This window comes from Nansenia antarctica (genome assembly GCF_963989245.1).
Source record: "Nansenia antarctica genome assembly, chromosome: 9".
In the NCBI taxonomy this organism is placed as follows: domain Eukaryota; kingdom Metazoa; phylum Chordata; class Actinopteri; order Argentiniformes; family Microstomatidae; genus Nansenia; species Nansenia antarctica.
The window spans coordinates 9,895,077-9,918,207 of NC_137679.1; the positions used below are offsets into that span (position 1 = coordinate 9,895,077).

At 46.5% G+C, this 23,131-nt stretch overlaps 2 protein-coding genes across 2 annotated transcripts in view; both read right to left on the reverse strand.

Moving 5' to 3' along the window:
• Positions 1-6,158: 6,158 nt before the first annotated feature.
• The window catches only part of pdhx (pyruvate dehydrogenase complex component X), a 76,760-nt gene continuing 59,787 nt past the window's right edge, over positions 6,159-23,131 (reverse strand). The window contains 4 exon segments of the mRNA XM_080539230.1: positions 6,159-7,280; positions 10,125-10,189; positions 14,545-14,703; positions 16,359-16,417. Coding sequence (XP_080395356.1) covers positions 7,010-7,280; positions 10,125-10,189; positions 14,545-14,703; positions 16,359-16,417 — 554 coding nt within the window. The 3' untranslated portion in view covers positions 6,159-7,009.
• Positions 19,210-22,138, reverse strand: LOC308165120 (uncharacterized protein). Its single transcript, XM_080539228.1, has 6 exons — positions 21,939-22,138; positions 21,415-21,561; positions 21,067-21,297; positions 20,597-20,740; positions 20,234-20,483; positions 19,210-20,093 (listed from the first exon to the last, which is right to left on the reverse strand). Exons 1-6 carry the CDS (start codon positions 22,110-22,112, stop codon positions 19,429-19,431), a joined length of 1,611 nt encoding a protein of 536 aa, XP_080395354.1. The 5' UTR covers positions 22,113-22,138; the 3' UTR covers positions 19,210-19,428.

Consider the following 23,131-nt stretch of genomic DNA (forward strand, 5'->3'; position numbering starts at 1 on the left):
CTCCTCCTCCTCCTCCACCTCCTCCTCCTCCTTCTCCTCCTCCCTCCTCCTCCTTCCTCCCTCCTCCTCCTTCCTCCTCCTCCTCCTCCCTCCTTCCTCCTCCTCCTCCTCCTCCTCCTCTCCGGCAGTGGCGTCTCCAGACGTTATGCGTTAATGAGATTGCCTGGCAGAGATTGGCAGCCTGCGTGCATGTGTGTGCGTGCGTGTGTGTGTGCGTGTGTGTGTGTGTGTGTGTGTGTGTGCGTGAGCGTGTGTGTGTGTGTGTGTGTGTGTGTGTGTGTGGGTGAGCGTGTGTGCGTGTGTGTGTGTGTGTGCGTGTGTGTGTGTGTGTGCGTGTGTGTGTGTGTGTGTGTGTGTGGGTGGGTGAGCGTGAGCGAGTGTGTGTGTGTGTGTGTGTGTGTGTCTGAGCCTCAGCTCAGGGACGTAAATGTCACCCCGTGGCAGGAGGCTGGCGCAAATGTCACGATCCGTCCTGCCAGGTTTTTACGTCCCCAAAAAACACCTTATAGACAGCCCAGACGGTTGTCAATAAGATTCTGGGATAGTGAGTTGTGCAAGGGACAGTCGTGTTTTAACGTAATGTTTTGTAATGTAATAATAGTTCTACTTTTATTCAATGACGTTATGTACTGGTAGCTGCGCTTGTACTGTGTGCTTTAACACTTAATCAGCCATGAAGGGTCATTTGACCCCTGTGAGTAAAAAAATAAGTGATATCTTTGCACTCGATCAAATTTCAGGACCCTCCTTTCATGATTTTTCCTTGCGTTCTACCACCCAGTATCCTTCCATTTTCAAAATCACATCAGGATAAGCTAGTATAAAGCTATTTTGCAGTTTTTCTGTGTAGGAAGCAGGCTAATTTACAAGCGGCCAACTAGTGGAAATAGCAGTTTCCCATTGTAAAAAGGCGGCTCTTTTAGTAGGTAAAAAGGCACGGCTGTTCTAGTGTTAAGCCCGGATATACTGTAAGTGTAAACACGTCTTATCGTCATAACCTACAGTATCGACACATAAAATAAAAAAAACAATATGGAATCAGGGATGTATCACCCTCGCTGAATCTATACATTTGATTTGAGACATTGGCTCTGCTGTGAGCCGTTGATCCATATTAAAAAAGTGCTTCCATCTTCTGTCTGCTGCCAAGGTTCTGCGGGGTCTGGCCTCTCGCGTCTGGCATCTCAACGAGGGTCTTGAAAGGATGTATACAGCCTTCTCAGGGGGCAAAGACACACCCCCCCCAGCCCCCCCAGCGCCCTCTCGGTGAATCTCCCCGGGATGTGAGTCTTTGATGGATCCTTCCACATCCGCTCCCTTTCTCCTGACGGTTCTGTCGAGTCAGGCGTTTGGCCAGATCTAATGTATGGGGCTCGTTCCTCAGAGGGGGGGGGGGCATCAAACTCTACTGTATCTCCTCCTCTAACAGCTGGTGCCTTCCCCGGCATACAGATACACCCAGTATTCCAGTTGTAAAAGAAAATCAGGGGGGATGGCGGATTTGATCATAATATGATAATATGAATCATAAATGAGTGAGATTACTTTGATAATGATAGATAGAGAAGGTTTAGATAGAAAGAAAGGGATGTAGTCAGTACTCGAGTTGTAAAAGAAAATCAGGGGGGATGGTGGATTTTATCATATGGGGACAGTTTTAGCAACCCCACAGCGTCAGTGACTTCAGTATCAGTGACCTGGTCAAAATGTCATTGCATGTGTGCGTGCCCCCTCCCTCGCCCACAGTATTTTACTCAATATGTCCACAACTAAAATGTTGAAATAGCAGTAATAGCACGTTCGTTGATAAAATGACATAAGGGATGGAAAGGGGGGGATGGCAGTTTTAGAAGGGGGATGATTTTTACTGTTTTTATTTCAGGGGGGGGGATGCCATCCCTTCTCATCCCCCCTCAACTGGAGTGCTGCATACACCCAGAAGCCAAAAACATCGAGCTAAGGATACTGGATACCATTCCAATACGCTGGATTCTATTAAAATGAAAAAAAGGAGATCGCTAGAGATGAGAGATGAGAGATGAGAGATGAGAGATGAGAGGTTAGCTTGACTGTTACAGATCTAGGGGGTCATATAGGGAAGCGTCCTATATGAGGAAGTGTATTTCACCATTTCACCACAGAGAATGACTCAAAAACATCCTGTACACACCCAAAGAACATAACCTATGATGGTATATGAGAAGTGACAGTACATGACACCATAGCTGCACTAGCTACTCGAATGAATATTCAAGGTTACAGTGATTCATTCACTGAGCTATAAGATATGCTGGAAAGAGAATAAATGGCATTCTGTATCTACATAAATGACATGAGACTTCCCCCCCCGCCCCCCCGCCCCCTCCATTGTACTGTGGAGGTTATAACTCCAGCGTAAATGTTCAGGGGTATTTTGTCCTTTTCTCTCAGTGTGCACCTCCCATCGCCATGGTAACTAGGAGACAGTGGTGGGGTGCGTGGTGGAAAATGGGTAGCAGAACAGTGGGCACACTGTAAAAAAGCAGCTGTGTGGTGCCAATTGCCTGTATGCCCCCCCCACCCCCCCTGCCCTCCAACTCTCTCGCCCCCCCACGCCTGTCTATCTCTCTCCCCCAGACGCACCCCCCCCCCCCCCCCCCCCACCCTCTACCTCTCAACACAGAATGCACACATCTCTCCCTTGCTACCAAAGCAACGGTTCAACCTACAAAAGAAGAACAAAATGTTCTCTCACCAGAGTCATTGGCGTGCGGTTGTGCGCCGTGTAAGGAACGGAACTGGGTAGCACGTATAATAATGGTAGATTAGAGTTTGTTGGTTTTGTTTTGATAGGCTATCAATCAGTTTTACTATCGGGTTGGGAATGCTTCATCGGGCACTGGTCTCTAATATCTAATATCGCGTGTAGACCATGATTAATCGGCATGTTTCTTTCCCTCACGGTCTAAACAAGCATACTGACGTCTGACAAACCACGTTCTGAAACGATGAACGTAGCTACATAACAGTACTGTCTAGCTCCTTGTAATAATAATAATAATAATAATAATAATAATACATTAGACTTATAAAGCGCTTTTCTAGACACTCAAAGACGCTTTACAAACTGAAAAGATTGAGTAGTAATAATAAAAAGAAACCCAAAATATAAATAAAAGAAAGTATAGGGGCCTAATTAAGGTAGTGCTGGGGACACATGGGAAGGGGAGGGGGAGAGGGTTAACTGGTGAAGGCGAGCTTGAAGAGGTGGGTTTTGAGGGCCTGTTTAAATGTTGGGAGGGTGTTGGCCTGTCTGATGTGGTTGGGGAGGGCGTTCCAGAGGGACGGGGCTGCGGCTGAAAAGGCCCTATCACCCCAGGTCCGGAGCTTGGTCCTGGTGGTCTTGAGGGTGGTTTGGTCGTCACTATCTAGCTCCTTATCTACACCAGATATGATCAGTGTTTTCATGAAAGCCGAGCAAGGACAGAGAGGCCAACTGTTTTCACTGTGTCTAAACACGTTAACGACCAAAACATCCATGACTCGGCCCTAACAGACGCTGACTTTGTTTCATGTGGGGCACTTCATGTACTCTGAGTAGAAGATCAGAAACATTCTAAGATTCGTCTGACCCCGCACACCCAGGACACGGTCTCTTCGCCCCGCTCCCCTCCCATCCGGCTACTAAATGCTGCTGCCCCCCCCCCTGTAAACCGTGCTCCACTGCTCCCAAACCAAATTCCTAACATGTTTACATGTCATGGCAATAAAGTCTTCTGATTCTGATTCTTGTGAGAGATCACACTGGCTGGCTGGGGCATCACCCTGTAGCGCTGGCGTTCGCTTTCAGTGCCCTTCATGGCCAAGCCCCCCCCGCCTCCATCTCGGATCTCATCCACCCGGTCACCAATGTCCTCCGACCAGGAGCTCCTGGTCGTACCCAGGACCAGACTTTAGAACAAAAGGGGACAGAGCGTTTGAGGTGACAGCCCCAAGACTCTGGAACGCCCTCCCTCCTGACCTGAGAGCCACTCCCTCAGAACAAATATTTTTCTTTCTTTTTTTAAACACACACACACTTTTTTATTTTATTTTATTTTTTCTGAGTGGGGCAGTCCCACACTTTTTTTTATTTTTTTATTAACAGATACAGTAGAGATTTAGACAGGAAGGATGGGTGAGAGAGAGAGGAGGGATGACATGCAGGATATGTCCCCGGCCGGAATCGAACCTGGTGATGGCCCAAAAAGGTGACAAAAGAACATTTAGGAAAATTGTTGACCTATTTTGAGGTAAAAACAGCTAAAAGGTGACAAGTTTGCACCCCTGTACTTACTTACTGGAGCCATTCCATCCTTTTCCCTTTTTCCGGCACAGATACTGTCTCAGAACACGCTATCTCCACCAGTACATGTCTGTGCTGATGGAGGATACAGCCCCCCCCCCAGCAGGGTTGACACACATGTAAACAGCTGTTCTGCATTCGCTTACAGCAAACAAGCCTGCGCGCACACGCACACACCCAACACGCACACGCACGCACCAGGGTTTCCGTTAGAAAAAATTGCCGCCGGACATCGTGTCCGGGAAGATTTCGATTTACCGGACAAACGTGATATATTCCGGTCATCATATTAAAATATAATATTTTTTTTTTTTCTTTTTTCTTCCAAATCTAATATAGCTGTTTGTCGCGGTGATTACTGTTGTGTAGCGGCCTATATATGCCATTTAATGTCTATTTCTCATCCAATACGATTAGATGCGAGCTATAATAATATAACATGATTCGCATGCTCGCTATGCCATTATGTCCAGCGCTGAACGGGCGCCTCACTGGGAACTGAACAGACAGCATCGATCAATGAACGGACTCCACATTACGTTAACTGAAGTTTGTTAAATTGTTTGGGATTAATGTGAGTTTTCTATTTTCTATTTTCTCTTTCCAGTTTTACCCTTTTTTTTAATCAATAAAACAACGTCATTTCTATAACCAGGGGGGTGTTCCATCGACATCGCTGGAGGAGGGTCTGGGCTTATTTTCGTTAAGTCTCGCGAGACTCTTAAAAAGATCCAGGCATACCTTGATAGATCTCGCGAGACTTGTCGGGGTGAGCCTGGATTTTCATTTGGCGACGTTGATGGAATACCCCCCAGGTCTCGCTGGTTGGGAAGGCATTTCGTTTAGCTGCCTGTCAAATCATACTTAGGGGATAGCCCTGTAAGCTCATACGGGTCTGTATGTCGTCCTGAAGACCGGCTGTTAGATCATATCGCTGAAGTTTGTCTCCATCTTAGTGTAAATGTTGTCCGTTTCGTTTGTTATCCTTGTTATTGTGCGATAAAGTTAAGGCGCTCCGCCTCGGGCCGCCATTTTCGGCTGGGCGCCGGGCACGCACACACTCGTGCACGCGCGGCACTGCCCGGGAGGGAGGGACCCGCCCCCTTTGGTTAGCCTATACCCTATAGGCTGGCTGGAGGGGGCGGGTCCTTCTCTCTCAGGCGGTGTTGTGTGTGTGTGTGGGTGTGTGTGTGTTTGGTGCTCAGCTGAAGATGGTGGCTGAAGCCAATTTTCACCGGACATTTTGTCCGACGAGTTTTCAATTTGTCGGACTTCAACAACTTTTACCGGACAAAGACCGGTAATTACCGGTTAACGGAAACCCTGGCACGCACGCGCGTGCACACACACACACACACACACACACACACACACACACAATCTGCTACCTGAGACTCGACAGCCCTCTCTGCCCTACAAATTATGTTAATTGGTTTCTGTGCAACGATCATTACGTCATCCTTGACTTCAGTTTCTAATGAAGCACACACAGCTCAAGAAGCATCCTATAGCATGGGTCCTATAGCATGGGTGTTATTTTAATTTTAATTTTTCTGAGTGGGGCAGTCCCACTCATATATTTTTTTTCATTTTATTGGACAGACATAATGAAGACTGACAGGAAAGTAAGGAGAAGAAGGGGAGAGAGGGCATGTCAGCGGGGCATGGGCCGGATTCGAACCCATGCCGACATGGGCATATGTGTGCACTGTAGACCGCGGTGCTAGACCACTGGACCACCCCAGGCCACAGCATGGGTGTGTTATACATAGGACAAGGACAAACAAACAAAAAACTCTTCAGTAATACACACGACAACACTTTTGTAGGTTGAACAGCAAATATGCAATTTATTGGTTGGGTTTGGTTAGGTTTGGCCAGGTACATGTTTCGACATGTTTTTCAGATGATGATGATGTTATGATATCTCACCGGTTTTAAAATAAGTTAGGAGACGTTATGGACATGGATAATCTCGAGAGCCTTCAGTGGATGTGCTTTCCGTCGCCCCCAACACTAGCCTACTAGCCTACAATCAGTAAAGTAGCCAATCAGAACGCCCCGAGAGGAATTTCGGACGTTCCGTTCTGCCAGAGGGGGCGGATTCACACAAAAGAAAAACGCAGTGCTGTGGAGGGGCCCGTAAATAAATACATGAGAGAAATGTACAAAAAAGATTAAAGGTCTATACATCAGCATCTGTTGCATTTTACAGGTGAACGAGAACTCATTGTGATGTGGGTGTCGGTGGTTCGGGACAACAATTTGACTCTGAACTGAACCGGATAAACCACTTTACTGTATATACAAACACATGTGCCGTTGGTGTGTTAGAATAGCCCCCGTGCATATGGACATGGGATATACACCCCCGCGCTCCAGTCGACGTTGAACCCCTCCCTAACACAAAAGCCTAGAGGCGATCCGAGAGAACACTGTGACAAAGCAGAGGGTAACAAGCTATCAGAACTACTGTACGAACGACACCACACCTCTCCGTAATCCAGACACGTCATCACATTTCTCGTTTTGTTAACAGCTAACTTAAATTCGCTTTTTAAGACCCCCCCCCCCTGCTCCTCCGAGCGTGACATGACACAGCTTTTAGAACGGAGGAGGTGTGTTTCCCTTTCTCTTTCATCGTTCTTCTCCTTTTATCTCTCTCTGTCTCTCTCTCTCTCTCGCTCAGGCCAGGGTCATGCGCTGGGGGGTCTCCAGGTTGGCCCGGAACGTGTCCAGGAAGCGCGACGCCAGCGCGTCGTCCACCAGCCGCCCGTCGCTGGACAGGGTGACGGTCATCAGCTGCCGGGTGCGGAGGACGGGCTCGCCCCCCTCCTGGGAGGCCTCCGTCAGCCAGAGCTCGGCCCGGGAGGTGCCCACCGCCAGGATGCACGCCTGGGGGGGGTTGATCACCGCGCTGAACCCGCTGACGCCAAACATCCCCAGGTTAGAGATGCTGCCGGAGAGAGAGAGAGAGAGAGAGAGAGAGAGAGAGAGAGAGAGAGAGAGAGAGAGAGAGAGAGAGAGAGAGAGAGAGAGAGAGAGAGAGAGAGAGAGAGACAGAGAGGAAGGGGGAGTGGAGGAGAGAATGTGAGATGGGGGGGAGAGGGGGAGGAGAGAGAGAGAGAAAAGGAGAGAGAGAGAGACAGAGAGGAAGGGGGAGAGTCAGAGAGAGGATAGGTGAGAGAGGGGAGAGGGGGATGAGAGAGAGAGAGAAGGAGAGAGAGAAGGAGAGAGAGACAGAGAGGAAGGGGGAGTGGAGGAGAGAATGTGAGAGAGGGCAGAGGGGGAGGAGGTAGAGAGAGAAAAGGAGAGAGAGACAGAGAGGAAGGGGGAGTCAGAGAGATGATAGGTGGAGGAGAGAATGTGAGTGGGGGGGGGAGAGGGGGAGGAGATAGAGAGAGAAAAGGAGAGAGAGACAGAGAGGAAGGGGGAGTCAGAGAGAGGATAGGTGGAGGAGAGAATGTGAATGGGGGGGGGGAGAGGGGGAGGATATAGAGAGAGAGAAGGAGAGAGAGACAGAGAGGAAGGGGGAGTCAGAGAGAAAGGATAGGTGGAGTGGAGGAGAGAATGTGAGAGAGAGGGGGAGAGGAAGAGGGGAGAGAGGGGGAGGAGAGCGAAAGAGAGGGAAGTGAAAGAGAATGGGCATTGCATCATTAGTCTGGCTCGACGAGGGAGAACACGCCGATTAACTAAAGGGCAGATAATGGTGGCGTGATTATCAGCTCCCTGATACCGACTCAAAGAGAAGAAACATTAACCGGGTGCATTTAGACTACAGAGAGAGTACGTGAGAGGTGAACAAAACAGGGTAATAAAAAAAGGAGATGAGAAATACCCATTTCCCCCAATTGACAAATAAGAGACAAAGAAGTATTTAGAATAATGCCTGGAGTGAACCCGGCGAGCGCCATCTCATCTCTGTGTGGGGGGAGCACTAGCTAACGCCCACAGGCAGTCTACTGTACGCCTTAATGAGAATGCCAGGCGCGAGGGATGGATGGATGGATGGATGGATGGAGAGAGGGAGGGAGGGGTGGAGGAATTGAGGAAGGGGGTACACATACATATACAACAAGGGGATAGACATAACTCCATGAGAATTCATCCACCCGCCCCCCCTCCCGACACAGAAACCCCATTTACGTTTTAAATGACCCCATTCATTCTAATGAGTTAAACAAAGCCCCTCCACTGGAATTGATGGCGCTGGAATTGATGGTTCCTGTCGTCTGTGGCAACATACTCTGTTCATGTCTGCATGTAATGTAGAATATGCATAATTGATGGGGCTTTATATGTGGGGGCTAGGACATAACTCATTTTATGACATTTATGGCTGCTTTTTTTTATTTTTATAAATCAGGAGCCCACTGCGCTACAGGATATTACAAGCTTAGCGTGTGGCATAAACACCCCCGGGCGATCCTAATAACAGTTGTAAAGTCAGTGCCATTACAGGTAGAGTTCTGAACGCAGTCTAATACACATGGCCTCTGTGCCATAGGCCTGTATGGGCTGCATACAGAAACCATGTGACACGACTACGAATTGTGAGCCTGACTTAGCCTAATATACACAGGGTTCCCGCACCTTCTGAAACATCAAATATCAAGCCCCTTTCAAGGACTTTCAAGACTCAATTCCCTCACATTCAAGGACCCAACACGGCATCGTTTGAGACAGAAGTTAGTTGACGAGCTAAGTAAAACTTTTTTTTATATATATTTTTTTAGAGAGAGAGAGAGAGGGGAATCAATGACCCATTTCAATGACCCATGTGTATTTCCAAAAACTTTGAAGACCTTGATTTCTTTTTTCTCAAATTCACAAACTTTCAAGGATTTCAAGGACCCGTGGGAACCCTGGACTTAATATACACTATACGGACAAATGTATTGGGACACCCGAACAATCACTCCCATTATGTGCTTGTTGAACCTCTCATTCCAAAACCATGGGCATGAACATGGAGTTGGTCCCACCTTTGCTGCTATAACAGCCTCCACTCTTCTGAGAAGACGCAGATGTTAGAATATGGTTGCGGGGGGATTTGCTCCCATTCAGCCACAAGAGCATTAATGAGGTCGGGCAACTGATGTTGGCCGAGAAGGACTGGCTCGCAGTCGGCGGTCCAATTCACCCCAAAAGGTGTTCGATGGGGTTGAGGTCAGAGCTCTGTGTGCAGGCCAGTCTTTTTCCAGTTTTCCCAGACCAAACTTGGCAAACCATGTCATTATGGACCTCACTTTGTGTATGGAGGCATTGTCATGCTGAAACTGGAAAGGGGCCTTCCAAAAACTGTTGCCACAAAGTTGGAAGCATACAATTCTCTAGAATCTCATTGTATGCTGTAGCGTTAAGATTTCCCTTCACTGGAACTAAGGCGGCCTAGCCCAAACCATAAAAACAGCCCCAGACGATAATGGACCTATCGCTAAGCCACGCCCCCTTTGACAAACAAACAACGCTTCACTGACAGTGACTGACTGACCGACTGTTGGCAAATTTCTGATTCCTGATTTACCACAGCAAGTAATAGACATGTGTTTTAAAGATGACAAGAATATTTCGTCTAGAAGCTTTTCACCATCAGATATCAGCGAAGTTGTTTGTCCAGGTTTTCTGCCTGTCGTGACTTTTGCTGTGATATGATTGGACAATTTCTATTTTGGGGCGTGGCTTAGCGATAGGTCCATTGTGTTCACATACTTTTGTCCATATGTTAATATGTTATATGTTATATGTTAGCCTGACTAATATATTGGACTAGTCAAGAGATGCGGCATAGTAAGCTTACCTGAAGGAACCTCCTTGGTACTCCTCAGGGAGAAGCTTCCCAGCGCGAGCCTTCTGGGCCAGCGCCTGTGGAACAGAGATCAGGAGACAGTCACCTACTGGGCTGGACTGGGAGAAAGAGCAGGGTTCCCACATCAAATGAAACAAAATGAAACATCTAATTCAAGCACCTTTCAAGGACTTTCAAGACTCAATTCCCTCAAATTCAAGGACCCAACACGGCATAGTTTGAGACAGATCTAGATGAGAATTTATATACCGGTAATAGGAACTAGCTGCTCACAGACAACAATTGAAAAGAGAGGCTTGGATGTGTGAACACTAGATGGTCTCTTGCCTTCTCTACCACAGCACAGCAAAACATATTGTGAAATATGTGTAAAGTTAAGCAAAATATATACGTATATATATATTTTAATATAGATATTTTTGAGAGAGAGGGGAATTCAAGCACTTTCAATGACCCATGTCTATTTTCAAAAACTTTTAAGACATTGAATTTTTTTCTCCTCAAATTCACAAACTTTCAAGGATTTCAAGGACCCGTGGGAACCTTGAAGAGTCCAGGATCCACTGTGAGACGTGGACAGAGAACTACAGGAAGTGAGAGGTGGGGAAGGGTCAATTTTCACTGTTCAATGTTCCTGTCTAAACTTGACAACATGTCTTCAGCTGGCCAGAGCCACACACAGCACACAGAGAGCTACTGCAGAGCAATACCACTCGGTGAACCTTGTCGAAGGCAACACATCGCTTTTTTCATTGAAACAATAATGGAACCAAATTGGCTAACACTGCAGGCTGTTCCTTTTAATGAAAAATCACTTTAATTAAGAGTCTGTCGTTCGAAAATGCAAAACACGCAGCAGTGTATTGGGACTTTAATAAAAAACTAACAAATTAGCATATTGTCACACACAATATAAATTATATTTATATTAAGCTGAATTGCATACCCTTTTCCTGTATATCCTACTGAAAGTTGGCCTCCATTGTGTGTGTGTGTGTGTGTGTTCTATAGGTCCCTCTCACCTGTCTACAACAGACCAACCACACATACACACACCCATACAGTACATAAACACATCCTACAGCAGCAACACAGCCTACCATGTCACACACTTGGAAAACCAGCTTCGAACATTTCGAACATTGCAGGAACCCAAACTATTAGGCCTAACCTAAAATAGAGCATGTCCAAAAGAAGCGAGAGGCGACATACATTGGCCACACGCGTTGGAGACATTCGTGATAGGAGCACGAAGCGGAAAAAAAGCAATCAAATGTTGTGTAGGGGCTCAGGCATGGTTAAAGGCTTATTTTCCAGACCACATGTTGTATTCAATTAGAGCCCTGATAAGGGGCTCTAACTCAAACCAGCAGCACCACTGCCTGCCGACTCTGGGGGGCTAAAGACAGAACACCGTCTGCCAGTAAATGGTACATGGGTGAGTCGTATAATACTGATGGGGTATATTGTGTGTAGAGGGCGTGTTAGGGTGTCTCTGTGTTGTGTGTGCAGCAATGTGACTGTGTGTGTGTGTGTGTGTGCATAGAGAGAAGAGCATGCGTCTGGAGAGAGTCAGCTTTAGAGGGCTGTAATCAGATGTGGCTGGGCAGTGATCTGGACCACAGCTTGGTCCGCCGCGGCGTCGTTTACAAGGAATTACTCTCGGTCACTGCTGGTGGTGACATGGCCTAATCACTAGGTCTGCTGCCGAGACGCAAGTCTATTTCCTAAGCTGGCGCATGCAGAGAGAGAGAGAGAGAGAGAGAGAGAGAGAGAGAGAGAGAGAGAGAGAGAGAGAAAGAGAGAGATTGAAAACAGCAGTGGTGTGGCAGTGGACTTGAGATTAGACGGCAATCTCCTTAACCTCAGGAGGCTCCACGCAAAACCCCTAAACTCTGTAGAGAGCGTGGCCCTGGAGCTGCAGTATGCAGACGACGGTGCTCTTGTGGCCCATACTCCAGAGGGTCTTCAAACTGTGCTTGCTGTGGCGGTGGAGGAACGCACAGAAGGATGGGTCTGACTGTCAACACCGTCAAGACAGAAGTGAGTTTTAGACCTCTTTGAATATAATTTTTTACCTATTCGCAACACCATAACATAGCTTTTTTGTCATCCTCGAGGTGATGAAATTAGGGATTTCACTGCGATACAGACAAAAAAGGAAGCAAATTGGCCTTTTTTTCGTTTCCAGCTTGATTCATTTCTGCGTAAATAGATGTGGTCGGACTGATTTCCTTGCTGGATATTTTTTTTAAGGCCTAGCACCTAATTTTTAGACCGAATAACTGAAATATGGGACCTTTTTAGGCCTTATAAATTGGATTGCTGGATTTTAGCCTTTAATGATTTTTAAGACCAGCGCGGGAACCCTGTACCAGTGTCCCACCCACGCTATCCGCCTTCACTGTCGGTTGACGAACAGCTGTCAGTTAGTGCCACCTTTCAGATACCGGGGGGGCGTCGTCTCTGAGGATAGCCACGAGGATATCCAGAGCCGCGTTAAAGAGGCGTCGGCCACCTTTGTGACACTTCGGAGGAGAGTCTTTCAGAACAAGAACCGTCATCTCCTCCACAAAGGTCGCTGTATACCAAGAAGAAGAAGAAGGAGGAGGAGAAGAAGAAGAAGAAGAAGAAGGAGAAGAGGAAGGAGAAGAAGAAGGTGAAGGAGAAGGTGAAGGAGAAGGAGAAGAAGGAGAAGAAGAAGAAGGAAAAGGAGAAGGAGAAGGAGAAGGAGAAGGAGAAGGAGAAGGAGAAGAAGAAGAAGGAGAAGGAGAAGAAGAAGAAGAAGGAGAAGGAGAAGGAGAAGGAGAAGGAGAAGGAGAAGGAGAAGGAGAAGGAGAAGGAGAAGGAGAAGGAGAAGGAGAAGGAGAGGAGAAGGAGAAGGAGAAGGAGAAGGAGAAGGAGAAGAAGAAGAAGAAGAAGAAGAAGAAGAAGAAGACGGTGAGCGTGTGTGTTTGTGTTTGTGTGTGTCTGTGTGTGTGTGTGTGCATAGAGAGAGCATGCCTGGAGAGAGAGTCAGCTTGCTGGAGCAGTGATCTGGACCTCATGTTGTCCACCGCATCATTTACAAGGAATTACTCTCGGTCAGTGCTGGTGACATGGCCTAATCACTGGGCTCTCGAGACGCAAGTCTATTTCCTAAGCTAGCACATGCAGACAGAGAGAGAAAGAGAAAGAGAGAATGAATCAAAATGTGTGCAGGCGCGTGTGTGTGTGTGTGTGTGTATGCCCAGCTGCTGACAGTCACTAGGGGAAAGGACTGACCACTGGTTCTCAGTAGGGAGGCACTGAAATGAAAAAGCCAAAGCCGAAACCAAACTTAAGGAAACACTTCGGCTGAATACCGAATACCGAGTGTGTACCGGCAGTTTTTCCATTTATTTTGCAAACATTTAGTCTTTTCACACCGAATACCGAATGTGCGGCCGAATACATTTGGTGGCCGAACCTTCGATGCATCCGCAGTTCTCAGCTCATAGTATGTGGCCTACGGCAGCTGAGGCCTCTGTACCAGGCCAAAACAAACCCTCTATAACTGTCCTTCTGATCTGTTATAGTGATCTCTGATAGTTATCACTGACTGCTGAGGTGGAGGGAATAGGATTGTTTGTGATGGCCCATCACACAGAGGAACAGGAAAGAGCTTCAAACATTTGATCATCTTTATCGTTGAAATTGAGTTACACGAGCACAATCATGATACATACTGTTCAAGAGATGCTCATTTCCAACACTGTCATCTATGATGATCGGCAGTAACATAACGTCAATCATCAATGGTGTAGTAGTAGACCATAGAGGAGTATCATTCAAGTCAAACTAATCGTGAAGCAGTAAAAAAATGAAATAATAACAATTAAAATAAAAATAAATAATAAGAGTGGCTTAATTCTATTGATCCACATACTTAAATCATAATGGGAAGACTTATTGTGGTGCAAGACTTCAGTGCTGAGAGGGATTAAAGTAGACGAAGTACAAGACTGAATCATCAACACACCCTTGTCTCTCCATGAAAACAACAACACAGTTAATGTGTTGACGTCGGAGCGATTCACAACATGCCCCCACTACAAGTAATTACTCAGTCTCGGAGCTTTCCAAAGAAAACATCACTGGAATGCGGTTCCAGGGTGCTGGTAAGACTACAAGGTGAGAGTAGAGAGAGTTAGACATGACTTTCGATTCTAGTTATGTCCTTAACTACACTGACACGCTACTGGAGAATAGGATAATTGCTTTTTGCTTGTGTCCCAGGTATCCAAATACTCGCTACCATGCAATTTCTCCATTAGATCATTACCATACTGAATGAATACAAGTTCAGCAGACCGACGGTGGCATTACTGAGCCGTTCTCCTGGTGTGTGTGTGTGTGTGTGTGTGTGTGTGTGTGTGAGTGTCTATCCTACCTTGGCGTTGGCTGAAATCTCCTGCACCCCTTTGTCCGCGGCGTCCCTGATGATTGGGGTGATGAGGCCCTTCTCGGTTGCCACGGCGATGGAGATGTGAATGGAGTCGAGAGCCTGAGGCCGCTCCCCCGACCAGATCACGTTCACCTCCGGCAGCTCCTGGGGGGGGACGGAAGGTCAGAGGTCAGCGGCGCACCTCTCAGATGACATCAGAGATACGGAGATGGAAAGGGGAGACCGAGGGAGAGTGGTGAGATATTACCTCGACTTAAAAAACTCAAACGACTCGTCGAGGGACGGACCTCGTTTACAGCGGCGTCGGGTTACGGACGAGACAGACGGACTACGCGACGACGCGATCGATGCGGCTTTCTGTGCGGCGCGATTAGCGTAACTTACAGTTCATGAGGGGTGGGGGGGGCAGACAACGTGAACCATGCTACCTGGTATGTTCCATATGACCTGGAACATGACATCATCACCGTGACGGTCGACTCCTCCAATGGCTTCACTAGTGACTTTTATAATAATAATAATAATAATAATAATAATAATAATAATAATAATAATAATAATAATAATAATAATACATTAGACTTATATAGCGCTTTTCTAGACACTCAAAGACGCTTTACAAACTGAAAAGATCGAGTAGTAATAATAAAAAGAAACAAAAAAGGTAAATAGAAGAAAGTACAGGGGCCTAATTAAGGTAGCGCTGGGTCACATGGGAAGGGGAGGGGGAGAGGGTTAACTGGTGAAGGCGAGCTTGAAGAGGTGGGTTTTGAGGGCCTGTTTAAATGTTGGCAGGGTGTCGGCCTGTCTGATGTGGTTTCCCCACCAACCGGGCAACGGTTGTCCCTATGTTCTGACATAGAAAGTTTGACAATGCCAAACAGTGAGAGAGAGAGAGAGAGAGGGGGGGTCTCATCCTCTTCTCGCCTCCACCTCTCACCACCGTTGACATGGACAAACAAAGGGGCCATCTGAAAACGTTTTATGAAAATCGAGCATCATTTTTTTCTGGTCAACTGTACATACTCAAGAGAGCAGACCAATCTGAGTTGAATGGATTTGGTTTGGCAATGACATGCCATGCCCTCAGACCACGGGAGAGGGAGAGGGAGGGAGGGAGAGGGAGAGAGAGAGGGAGAGGGAGAGGGAGAGAGAGAGAGAGGGAGGGAGAGAGTGAGAGAGAGAGAGGGAGAGGGAGAGGGAGAGGGAGAGAGGGAGAGGGAGGGGGGGAGTACATAGGTACATCAACATGAGGGATGATCAGATAGAACTCAATAAGGCAGGTTGATATGGTTGATAACATTTGGAACAACACTACAGCACCACCAACGGAACATGTTTGCCTCCTATCAAGAAAAGTGTCATTACTATACAAGTAGCAGAGGAGACATTTCTAGGTATTGGTTCTCTCTTTCTCTCTCTCTCTCTCTCTCTCTCTCTCTCTCTCTCTCTCCATCTCTCGAAATGAACAAATCTTCAAAACCCGTCGTCTGTTCAAGGAGATGGATGCTCGGATAATCTCCTCAGAATTCCCATCAAGTGGCGGAAAGAAAGGACGAAATTATCTGGGAATTGGTGTCTATTTTTAGATCTGTCATGTGACGCAGACCTTCAGCCACCCAGAGTCGATAGATATACTACATGGGAGCGTTTGAACGCGGAAAAATGTGTGGAACATTGCTAGAGGGGGGGGGGATCTAAAACAATGATGGGACTTATGTGTTGGAAAGATTCATGAGGATTTTGAATACATTTCTTAGAATGACTGAGAGGGGGAGAGAGACTCCGTCAGGACTTACTTTAAGTGTGACTGCAGCTGCCTTGATGATGAAATCATTGACAGAGACTTTGATCTCCTCTGAAAAGAAAAGAGAGAACAGAAACAGCTGTCATCCATCAATTGTCTCATTCAGGATCTATCGCTCAAGAGCGAAGTGAGTATTCAGTTACCTCTGGACAACAACAGGAAATGACATATGGCATGCGATAGGATGTTGTGTATTGTGTAGTCGTGGGGGAGGGCTTGTACAGCAGTCTGTATATGACTCAGGGAAGCCTTAAATTGTTACTATTGTTACAGAAGTAAAGGGTTTCTCTTCCTGCTTCGGCCTCAGTGCCTATGTTATCTAATAGGGGTGGAGGGCAGGAATAGAGCTGGTTTTGTCGTAAAAAGGTCAATTTCAGAATTAACACATTGTTGAAAAATGAAGAAAAAAAGATGTTGGAAATCCCAGGTGATTGTTTTTTTTTTTTTACAAATATCAACAACGCCCTTCTCGCTCTCTCTCTCTCTCTCTCTCTCTCTCTCTCTCTCTCTCTCTCTCTCTCTCTCTCTCGAAGTTCAGAAGCCTGACTCTCTCACCTCCATCTCAAAACACATTCGAGGTCTCACCTCACACTGGTACAAATATCAACAACGTCTCTCTCTCTCTCTCTCTCTCTCCCTCTCTCTGTGTCTCCCCTCCCTCTCTCTGTGTCTCCCCCCCTCTCTCTGTCTCCCCTCCCTCTCTCTGTGTCTCCCCCCCCTCTGTCTGTGTCTCTCTCTCTCTCTCTCTCTCTCTCTCTCTCTCTCTCTCTCTCTCTCTCTCTCTCTCTCTCTCTCTCTCTCTCTCTCTCTCTCTCTCTCTCTCTCTCTCTCTCTCTCTCTCTCTCTCTCTCTCTCTCTCTCTCTCTCTCTCTCTCTCTCTCTCTCTCTCTCTCTCTCTCTCTCTCTCTCTCTCTCTCTCTCTCTCTCTCTCTCTCTCTCTCTCTCTCTCTCTCTCTCCTCCAATCTTTACCTCGGTGGGCCAGGGGTCTGGTGTGGCTTTACTGCCGTCCCTGCCATTTTGTTCTTTTTTTACGACTGCCTATTAGCGCCAGACGGGTTATGAACGCTGTTAGCGGGATGATTAACGAGCTAACCGTGAAATCGCTGTGCTCCCGAACAAAGGCCGACAGCAACAACAACCGGGAAAGAGAATCCCTCCCCACACATACACGAGCACGTAATGGCCCTGGAACGGCCACTCTGTTTCCTTTGCCCCACAGACAGAGGCTGAAGAGCTTTATTCGTGTCGACCGAAAAATGAGGCTAAATTATATACTAATTCCTTTATTATCCCCCCCCCCCTCTCTCTCTAAATCCAAAATGTCGTCATCTTGGTTGAGGATGTATAGAAAAGTAACCGTAACAGTTACCAGGTCAGGTTTTTAGAAAGTCACGAGTATGTTTTTGTGCTTCTCTCTCTGATAACGATCACCCCCCCCAAAAAAATCAAAGAAGCGTTATCGTTCTAACCCAGCACAAACAGTTCAACCATTCATGAATTCTCCTCTGGGAGGATCAATGAATGGCTCTTGGTTCTTACCGAAACGATGACACTCCTTTTTTCCCAATCTCCACAAGGGGTTTCTGGATTGGGTCTGGCCTGCATTCCACAAAACAATGGCCTTGAGCAATTGTTGTGACATGCTCTGTCTCTCTCTCTCTCTCTTTCTCTCTCTCTCTCTTCTCTTTGGAGTACCACCCTTTACTGAGAATACCCACTAAAGCAGAACTAACGTCCCCGGTTGCGCTCTGCGTATGACGCACTGGTTACTTTGACGACTGTATTGGTTGTTGGTTGGGGAAAGGAGAGGTGAGAGTGACAGAAGTGCGCAACAGAAACTCCCTGCAGGGGTCTGGGGTTTCCACTGCCAACTGCCTGTTCACATCACATCACATCTATTCTCTCTCTCTGTTTTCTCCCTTCCTTGCTCTCTTATCTGCACCCCTCCCTCTCTCTCTCTCTCTCTCTCTCTCTCTCTCTCTCTCTCTTTCTCCCTCTCTCATTCACACAATTCCTCCCTCTTTCACTTACTGTCTCCATCTCTCTCTTTCTCTCTCTCTCATTCACACAATTCCTCCCTCTTTCACTTACTGTCTCCATCTCTCTCTTTCTCTCTCTCTCATTCACACAATTCCTCCCTCTTTCACATATTGTCTCCATCTCTCTCTTTCTCTCTCTCTCATTCACACAATTCCTCCCTCTTTCACTGACTGTCTCCATCTCCCTCGACCTTCCTCTCCCACTACCCGTCCTGTAAGATGTTTAGATGACATCTTGCGCTGATGAAATCAAGGAATCGTACATCAAGGAGTGACAATGTGACATGGCTTTAAACCTGAGAAAAATGGACTATCCTTGGGGGGGGGGGATACTCTTGGGGAACCTAAGTGTTGTGGAAATGAAAATAGCGTCTCTCTTGCCGATGAAAGACTTTATGGGAGGTTATCGGACGGTATCTTAGCACCTCCGAATCCCCTATGGAGCCTTAATTGAAGGACATGACACTGGCAGCCATGCAGGGTACACATGTGAATGTTTCCACCACAAACTGGCCCCTCCATGTTGGAAAAGCTGTTGTCATGTTGGTGTGTGTGTGTGTGTGTGTCTGACTATGTACTGTATGTGTCTTTAGGTAGGTTTATCGTTCCTGCCCTGTGAAGTACTGTACCGTATCGCGCTGTACAATATTGTACTGTAGACGTGATCCATATCCGGGCCTCACATGAAGGTGTGACTGGTCTCTCTGTGTCTCCCCGTCTCTTTGTCTCCCCCCCCTCTCCAGGGTTTCTGCAGGTTTCAGCAAGTTCAATTTAAGACTTTTTAAGACCTTTTTAATGCCACTTTAAATGGAATTTAAGACCGAAAAAATATATATATGCGATGGTTAGGGGATTCCACTGTACTACAATACAAGCATAGCATGTCAATCAATGAGACTCATTCAAGTTTACTTGTTTTGTTTATTGAACATAAAAGCTCTGGTTCAATAACTTAATTAAATTAAAAGTGCAATTAGTTGGTCGGAAACATCTAACAAAAAAACCCCATCTACTTAACACACTCACGGCATGAGCCTCAATTCTGTGGCCTTACTCTCCAGTTCTGCCTCTATTTTTTTCAAATCACACATTTTTTCTTTGTATCTCTTCCTGAGGACGTTAGACTTTGTGATGAGCTGAGCCATCAAGGTGCCGGACTTCCCCTCAGCTTGCTCAGCAAACTTGTCTGCATCCTTCTCCAGAGAATCAGATACCACTAGAAGAGTTTGCTTCTTCCTTTTCAGCTCGATGATGTGCTCTTCTGCTGCTTTTCTTTTCTGCCCTTGTGCAGCGCTTTGCCTCTTCCTCTTCTCCAGGTCTAGGTGTTCTCTGTACTTTGACCTTGCTGATCCCACCGAAGTTAGCAGCTCCTTGGTGAGAGGGACATTGGCAACCCCCCCACAAACTGCAACATAGTCACAGACCAGTCTCTGGGCAATGACAGTGTCCTCCTGAATGTTAACGGTCTCCACCTCCTTGTTAATGGAGAAGCCTCTCTCGACTGTCGCCTGCCCATGGGATAGGAGAAGAAGCTTCTGACAGAAACCCCAGAGCTCAGGGTAGGGTTGGCTGAGGTAGCCATGCAGGAACACGTCAAGCCTGGTTTCCATGGGCCGGAAGGACAGGAAGTGCTCGTTTTTAGCCTCAACAGACAGGAAGTTCCCAAACTGTTGGATAATCACATCACCTATAACAAAACAGATGAAAGGAAATATGTGAAATATTATTTACATGATTAATCCTGATTAGCAGACAGGCTTATGTCCAATTGTCCATTGGCTAATAATCAGGGACAACATTTCCAGCTTTTCTATTAACTATTCATACCAGCAGAGACACCTCCAGACAACTGCTTGTCTTGCAGTAACTTCTGCACTAGACTTTTCATTCTTCCCTGGCATCCGTCTGGGTTGGCGTACATGACTGTGGGGTCCAGACATGCCATCTGTCTCACGATGGGGTACTTCAGGGGGCTCCTGTCCTGGACTTTCTTTAGGATATTTGACATACCCGTCATGCAGTCCTTCCTAAACTCTAGGGCAGTGAGCTCCCCTACGGTCCCCTTTCTCTGGAGGTCCTGACAGATGGGTAATGTGTTTTAAATACAACTGAATGGCCTAACACAGTATTCTCTCCTGCCTGTATATGGACCATCATTTGATATAAAGTTAAGTAATACATCTAAATTACCTTGAGGGCTGCCTCAGCACCCAGGCCTATGTCGGCTTCCTTCGGGTTGACCCAGCTCTTCTGATCAGCGACATCCAGCCTGACCAGCTGCAGTGGAGTGATGTCATTGAGATGCTCCCTCTTGACGAAACGCCTCAGCACACTCTGAAAGGGTAACAAGAAAATGCATGATGATTGTAAAGCAAGTACCTTTGATAACCACATTAACCATGAAATGCATTTCTATATAGTTATTTAAAATAATATCATATCACATATGCAATATATCAATAACAGTATGATAAGTAACCTTTACTTAGCCAAAACATAATCTTTCAGTAATTTTATGTATTGACTAAGGACGAGTTTAATTAATCAAGCCACCCAGTAGCATCTGCCATTTCTCCCTGCTCACACACACATTCAGCATGCCCACACACACTCAACTTGTTTTGCTTTTGTTGTTGATTGTTCATTATTAATTTGATTACCTTGGACAAGTCAGCCAAATCTTTGCCAAGGAATGGCATGACTGGTGTGTCAGTCTGGTACTTTGTGAGAAAGGGAGTGAAGGTCCTTGAGATGGCCATGAAGAACTGTAGCTTGGGCAAGATGAGCGGATCTCCCTGGGCTGCTTCGATGGTGTCAAATGACGCTGTCCCAGGGTTTGGCAACTTTTTTGTCTTCACTGCATCCACATACTTCACCAGTGATGGCCATACCTTTAATTCCACCATGTGTATGTATTATTTTATCATGCATGTCTATTTTATCATACATTGTGCAGCACCTTGTAACTTTGTTTAGAAAGGTGCTATATAAATCAAGATTTTAATTACCTCTATAGCCCTCTCCACAACTGGCAGGTTCTCAATCCACCGATGGCCACAGAATGGTAATGGGAAGACTGAGGATTTGGTGAGGGCAATGAAGTCATCCCTCCTCGCTGGTGTATTGTGGAAAACAAAGTGCATTGCTCTCAACACCTTGGTGGGAGAGAGGAGAATGCTGAATTAGCCATCATCTCTCATGGGGAATGACACAAAGTGTGTAAGGGAGCAATACTGCAGGTCCTTCCTCACTGCCCTATCAGACTGCTCAACCAGCAGCGCTCCCCAGTAGACCACACACACACAGACACATACCAGAACTAAACTGACAGAATGACTGAACTGTACACATAATGTGTGCAGACACTTTTGATTGCATAAACCCTTAGAAAAATAACTTAGGAGTTAATAGTATGAAACATCTGTAAATTCATGCTCTCTTTAAATCCTGTCAAGTGTCCACTTGCTGTAATATTCCAATTTGCCTTGTGGGACAAATGAAAGATTACTTCTCATAGTTATAATCATCTTACCTTCTCCAGTTGCCACATGGAGAATCCACACTTGAATGCGTTGTGTAGGGTATGGAGCCCACAGCTACCCACAACAACCAGCTGGGCACCACCATACTGCTCAGCATGCTCTTGCTGTAGAAGCTCCAGAAACTTCCAGTTAACATTGGGTCCATCCATGGAGATGGACACCATGTTCCTCAGGTTCAGTCTCTCCACACACTCCTGAGAATGACATGAATATGATGAGAATAATAACAATAATAATAAATGATGATGATAATGATGACTATAATAACAATAATAATAGCATGATTGCCAATGGTTCAATGTACTTTAACATTCTGTCTGCACACATCCTCAGTTAACAAACTATAACTCATCCATCTACTCCCTCTCCCTACGCCCTTAGATACTCTCTCTCCCCACCATCCCCCCGCCCGCTCCCGCGTCCCCTCTCCCTCTCTGTGGCTCTCTATAACGTGGAAATGACTAGACTACACCGCATCATTCCCTATGGTACGCCTACTATTATACTGAATCTACATGACATTGCCAGTATCTGCCAAAATTAATGTAAAGCTAATACTTTGTCATTGACAAAATGCACTTACCTTGAAGTGTTGCAGTAAATCTTGAGCTTTAGCGTGTCCCATGAACTGCGAGCCCAGGTAACGCGACTCCACTTGATCGCCGACCCAATACCGCACGTGCACGTCGAGTTGCTTGTTTTTTGTGGCATGATTCAAACTCTCGTCAAACATTAGAACAAAAACTGACTCGTTCACATTCGCGATCAGCTCGTTTCTGACGTAAGGAGCTAATCCGAAACGTATTATGTATGACGCCTTGTCCTTTCCACAAGCAAATGTAGTGGCGATTTGGGAGTCGGGAAACATAATCCGAAAGATATCTCCAATCCCCTCGTTGGAGGAGTAGGACTGGTGCTTTACCACTGTATTGAGAACCCACACAATCTCCGATTTCAGTGTAGGTGTTCCACCAAACGTTGCTCTGAGATCGCTAGCAGTGCTGCTAGCAGCGGCAGCCGTTGTCTGGGGCGCTGAGCCCGGGGCAGACACGCAGAACTGGGAGATTCCTGGCGTCTGCTGTTGGCCTTTAGCAGCCGTTTTATGCCTCTCGCTTTTTAGGTGGCTCTCAACCGCCTTAATGCCCATGGTGCCGAGTTTGAATGTTTTCCTACACACAGTGCA